Genomic DNA, 4,843 nt, shown 5'->3' with positions numbered 1-4,843 from the left:
TAGGGATATTGTAGCTGATGTCAGATGGATCTTAGCTAAAAGCAGAGAATACCAGAGAATCCACAATAGGTACAAAAAAGTCTGAAAAAAATAGTATCATATCAACCAGTCTTAGAGCACACTGAAAACAGAAATTAAAAAGATATATTTTAAAAGGACACATATAATTGGAAAAAAATACATTTCTAAATGATTTGTCTATCAAAGAAAGTACAATGTAAAAGTATTTAAAGATCAATACCAATGAAAGAACCACATTACCAAAAATGCCTCTTGGTTTCTATTCCTTTAATCCTTTCACAATTTTAAGGCATATTTTTAAAAATCTCTTTGTAGCTGGTTTATTATCTGTCGTTCTAAGGGGATAAATTCTCTTTGTTACACTTGTTGTCCACCTCATGGTATTTTTTCCCTTCAAGTGCTTTGTAAATTTGACTCAGCAGTTTCTCACCAAAGGAGCCCTGGGCTGTGGAGATGTCCTTATAGGGTAGTTATTGTTGTTAGGTGCCATTAAGTCAACCATGCTTCATAGCGACCCTATGAACAATGGCTCTGACCCCGGCCCTATCCTGAGCCAACCACACCATCTCCGACACACCTGACCCTATTGCCATGGCCACTGTGGTAATCCATCTCATGCAAGGTCTTCCATCCTTCCAAGCATGTAAATTTGCAAGTGTGCCAGTTTTCACAGCACAAAATTCTGGTTTCACCTAAGGGACTCTTTGGTCCCCAGAGCCAAGGCAATGATGAGCAGCTCACTGATAGCTTCAGAAGGCTGGGCTTCATTTTTCCTCCTTTCAAGAACAACATGGCATGCTAGAGTCCCTGGTCTTACATGGGAGCACAACTCCTCCTTCAGTTCCTGTTCACCACTGTGGCTTCTGAATGTTCTATTCATATCCAGGACCTATGTGTATCCCTTTCTTACTTTCAAGCTTAAGGTGTGCATGTCGAAGTGTTGCAAAATGTGCTTAGAGTAGGAGGGCCTGCTCTACTGGCTCAGTCAGCCACATGGACTGAAAGGTCTGTAAATAAGTGAGCTAGCAAAATAGCTTCCACTGTCATATATATATATAAAGATGTCAAGAAAACGTCAGCAGGATACACCCTCAAATGGTTTCTCTTTTTTCCAAGCCTCTGACCTCCTGAGAGTGGGGCAATTTCTACATCTCTTATCTGAGACCTCTGGTCTCTCAACCATAGGTCACAGAAAAGTCTTAGTACATTTATAACTACATTTATAACTATCAAGTAGTTTAAAAGGAAAATCTTGTTTGCTTTATATAAGAGCTAGTGCATTCAAACAGAAAAAGAAGTATGCATAGAAAATAATTCAGTGATAGATAATAAGATTAAAAATGCATCCCTTTGGGTTTTATAATAAGTACTCACATTCTCCAAAGGATAGGAAATGACACTACTTGGGGGTAGATCCAGCTTATCCACTCCCTTCACCATCATCATCACAGTAGCTCGAGGACGATGGAAGAGGTTACCCACCGCAAGTCCTGGCCAAGAGAGGTCCTAAATATAGAAAAGCATCAAATAGTGCTTAATTTTCAATTCAGGAGACCATCTCCCCAACAACATCCAGTAAGCAGAGTTAAGGGTTTTCATAACACTGGCAACGAAAATTCACTGGGAAAGTAAAATCTTTATTTTAGGCATTCATTCATTCATTGTAATCTTATAAGCAAGGTTACTGATTCTACCTTTTAGTTTTCTTAAAATGTTACAATTTAGAACAACTATTGCATAGGGCCACTGCTGTAAAATGGGAATGACATCAGGGCTGAGGGAAGACAAAAGAAGAGGGGATAAATAATGGATACTGCATTGAAACAGATGAGGGAGAGAACAGTTTCGGGGGGATATATGATTAGGTATTATTGTCATGACAGGAGTCCTGAATGAATGAAGCACAGTGGAGTGTACTTGGGGGGAGGAATTGTATAACAATAAAGGAATTTTTCTTTTACTTTGGAAAGAGAAGAGTGAATTGGAGGGAGGGGTGGGCAGGTAGAAAAGTGCAACGATGAATGAATGGAAATCCTAAATCTCTTTAAACTTTAATTAAAATTAATTTAAAAAGAAATAAAAAAGAAATGTGCAAAGGAAAAAAATGTTACCATTTTCTGGACAGTCTAATAAGTCATCTCAATGTGTATGTGTGTGTGTGTGTGAGAGAGAGAGAGGGAGAGAGGGAGGAAGGGAGGGAGAGAGGGAGGGAGGGAGGGAAGGAGAGAAAGAAGGAAGAAGGGGGGAGAGAGAGCGCGTGCATGCGTGAGCGAGAGAGCGTGCAAGCGACAGAAAGAAACAGTAGGCAGGTAAATGGAATGCAAGAACTTTTCAAATCCCAAGCTGTAACATGTTCATATAACCATGAGCATTTTTTCCCTGCAATTAAATTTAAGATTTGACCCTTTTTATTCCTCCCTCAAATAAATGTACTGTGGTGATTTGGAAAAAAAAATTTTTGTCTTAACAAAATTTTTAATCTTCCACAGTGATAGAACAAGGCTGTCATTAAAACATTCAGTTTAAACTTAGCTTTATAGAAGAAAAAAAGAAAATCCTGCTGAAAAGAACTGGTTTACTTGTAAATTTTTTTCTAAAGATAACTTGAACATTAGTTTACTGTAATTCTTTCTAAAGATAACTACCATGGGTTTACTTGTAATTACTTTTCCTAAAACTAACTGTAACATTGTTTTACTTGTAATTCTTTCTAAAGATAACTAACATTGGTTTACTTGTAATTCTTAAAGATGACTTTTTAACATTGGTTCACTTATAATTCTTTCTAAAGTAACATTGGTTCACTTGTAATTCTTTCTAAAGATAATTTTAACAGCCATTTATAGTCAAATTTCAGTGTGTAAAGAACAAACAAAACATTCACCCTTGTTCACTTTGCTTGCCCAAAGCAGTAGCTTTTCACTTGGGATTCCTCAAATTCCAGCAGCAAGCCAGCTGCCATGTATGCATGGCATTTCAGAGGCCCACAGGATCTGTGAGGAAAGGGCCTTTTGGTGACATGTGATATGTAGTGAACATATCCAAAGCACCAAACTTACAAAGTGGGAAGGGAAACCAAGAGGAAAAGAAAAAACTGAATTTCTTTTCTCCTACATCTTCTGGCCATCTGCCCTCTGGCTACAATCACTATAAACAGCCAATTGCTCCAACAGGTTATGACTTAATTCTAGGAAACTAAATTCTAAGCCACCTCCCATGGCTCCCCACCACACTATTCTCCTAATTTCAGGCAAAACACATACACATTTTTTACATTCATAGGTAATCTATCACTTGTACTGGGGGGGGGGGGAAACACACACACAACAAACAACCCTGCACTATATAGTCTATTATTAGTAAGACACACACACTTTGCATATAAAGAAGTTTCACACTATGCATAAACTGTTACATAATGATTTATAATTATTTGGTTTCTAAAATCAAAATGGAAACATCCAAAATCCACTGAGCTTATAAAAAGGGTGGGGGTTTTTTTTCTCAATTTTGTGATCTGTACCAATGTTTTCTTGGGCTATTAGTAGAAATCAACATAAAGGTTGTTAAAAGCAGCTTAATATATATTAAATACACATACTTCTTTCACGGAGAAGCCCATGGACAATGCAGCTACATCTGGGATTCGGTCTCCTGGTAAAGGCCAGTTTCCTTCTCGGAAAACAACAGACCCTGGTGATCTTAATACACTAAACTCGTTGCCCCACACACCTAAGAAAAGAGATTAGTAAATGAAAGATCAGCATCATTATTGTTTTTTTGCATCCATCTTGAAAATCATCAAATATAATGTTCCCCATTCTCCCTTGATTTAGTATGCCAAATTATTCTAAATAGCAGTAATATTCTAAATAGCAATATGTTGTTGTTATGTGCTGTCGAGTCGCCTGTGACTCATAGCAACCCTATGCACAACAGCTGTGAAACCTGCCTGGTCCTGAGCCAGTCTCACTGACTGGGACACACCAACCCCATTACCCCAGTTACTGTATCCATCTCATCCTGTGCTGTCCCTCCACCCTTCGAGTATGATGTCCTTCTCCAAGGACTGGTCCCTCCTGGCCACATGCCCAAAGTATGTAAGACAGAGACTCAGAATTGTAGCCTCCAAGGGGAAACCTGGTTTCACTCTCTCCAAGACTATTTGTTTTCTTGATGGTCCACGGTATGTTCAAAACTCTTCTCCAGCACCACAACTCAAAGGCATCAATTCTTCTTCTGTCATCCTTAGTCATTATCCAGATCTCTGAAGCACATCAAGTAACTGTGAAGACCATGGCACACCTTGGTCTCTACACCAACACTGTTGCTTCTCAGTACTCTGAAGAGGTCCGTGACAGCACTTAACCTAATGCAATTCATCTTTACTCTTTTCAAAGTTTCACTGTTAAGAATTCTACACTAGTGCTCTCTTCAGCAGCATGTATACTAAAATTGGAATGATATAGAGAAGATTAGCATGGCCCCTGCACAAGGAACCCACGCAAATTTGGGAAGTGTTCCATATTTTTTAAGATTTCTTAAACTCTGGCCCAAGGACTATCAGCCAGTGGTATGTAGGGCGGGGCAACATTCAAGAGACTGGTTCTCTGCTTAAAGCTAATTTTGGATGCTTCCTAGTAAACAGTTTAGTGATCAGTCTTCAGATGAAGCTGTTAGACCTCTCCTTATTCCAGCAGAATTTCAACAGGCTTATTGATTAGCATTGTTGTTGTTATGTGCCGTCGAGTCGCCTGCGACTCATAGCGACCCTATGTACAACAGCCCTAAACTCCGCTCTGTCCTGTGCCAATCTCACAGT

At 39.0% G+C, this 4,843-nt stretch overlaps 1 protein-coding gene across 1 annotated transcript in view; it reads right to left on the bottom strand.

Annotated features, from left to right (window-relative positions):
* The window catches only part of ATP6AP2 (ATPase, H+ transporting, lysosomal accessory protein 2), a 41,197-nt gene extending 37,449 nt beyond the window's left edge, over positions 1 to 3,748 (bottom strand). The window contains exons 1-2 of the mRNA XM_006897521.1: positions 3,623 to 3,748; positions 1,396 to 1,527 (exon numbers count right to left, since the gene is read on the bottom strand). Coding sequence (XP_006897583.1) covers positions 1,396 to 1,527; positions 3,623 to 3,643 — 153 coding nt within the window. The 5' untranslated portion in view covers positions 3,644 to 3,748. The remainder of the gene's footprint in view (positions 1 to 1,395; positions 1,528 to 3,622) is intronic.
* Positions 3,749 to 4,843: the final 1,095 nt, after the last annotated feature.

This window comes from Elephantulus edwardii, unplaced genomic scaffold (assembly GCF_000299155.1).
Source record: "Elephantulus edwardii isolate Elephantulus edwardi_28Jun2011 unplaced genomic scaffold, EleEdw1.0 scaffold00210, whole genome shotgun sequence".
Taxonomy (NCBI): domain Eukaryota; kingdom Metazoa; phylum Chordata; class Mammalia; order Macroscelidea; family Macroscelididae; genus Elephantulus; species Elephantulus edwardii.
Note: the sequence above shows the minus strand (reverse complement) of the source record. Positions and strands in the feature narration are given on the sequence as shown.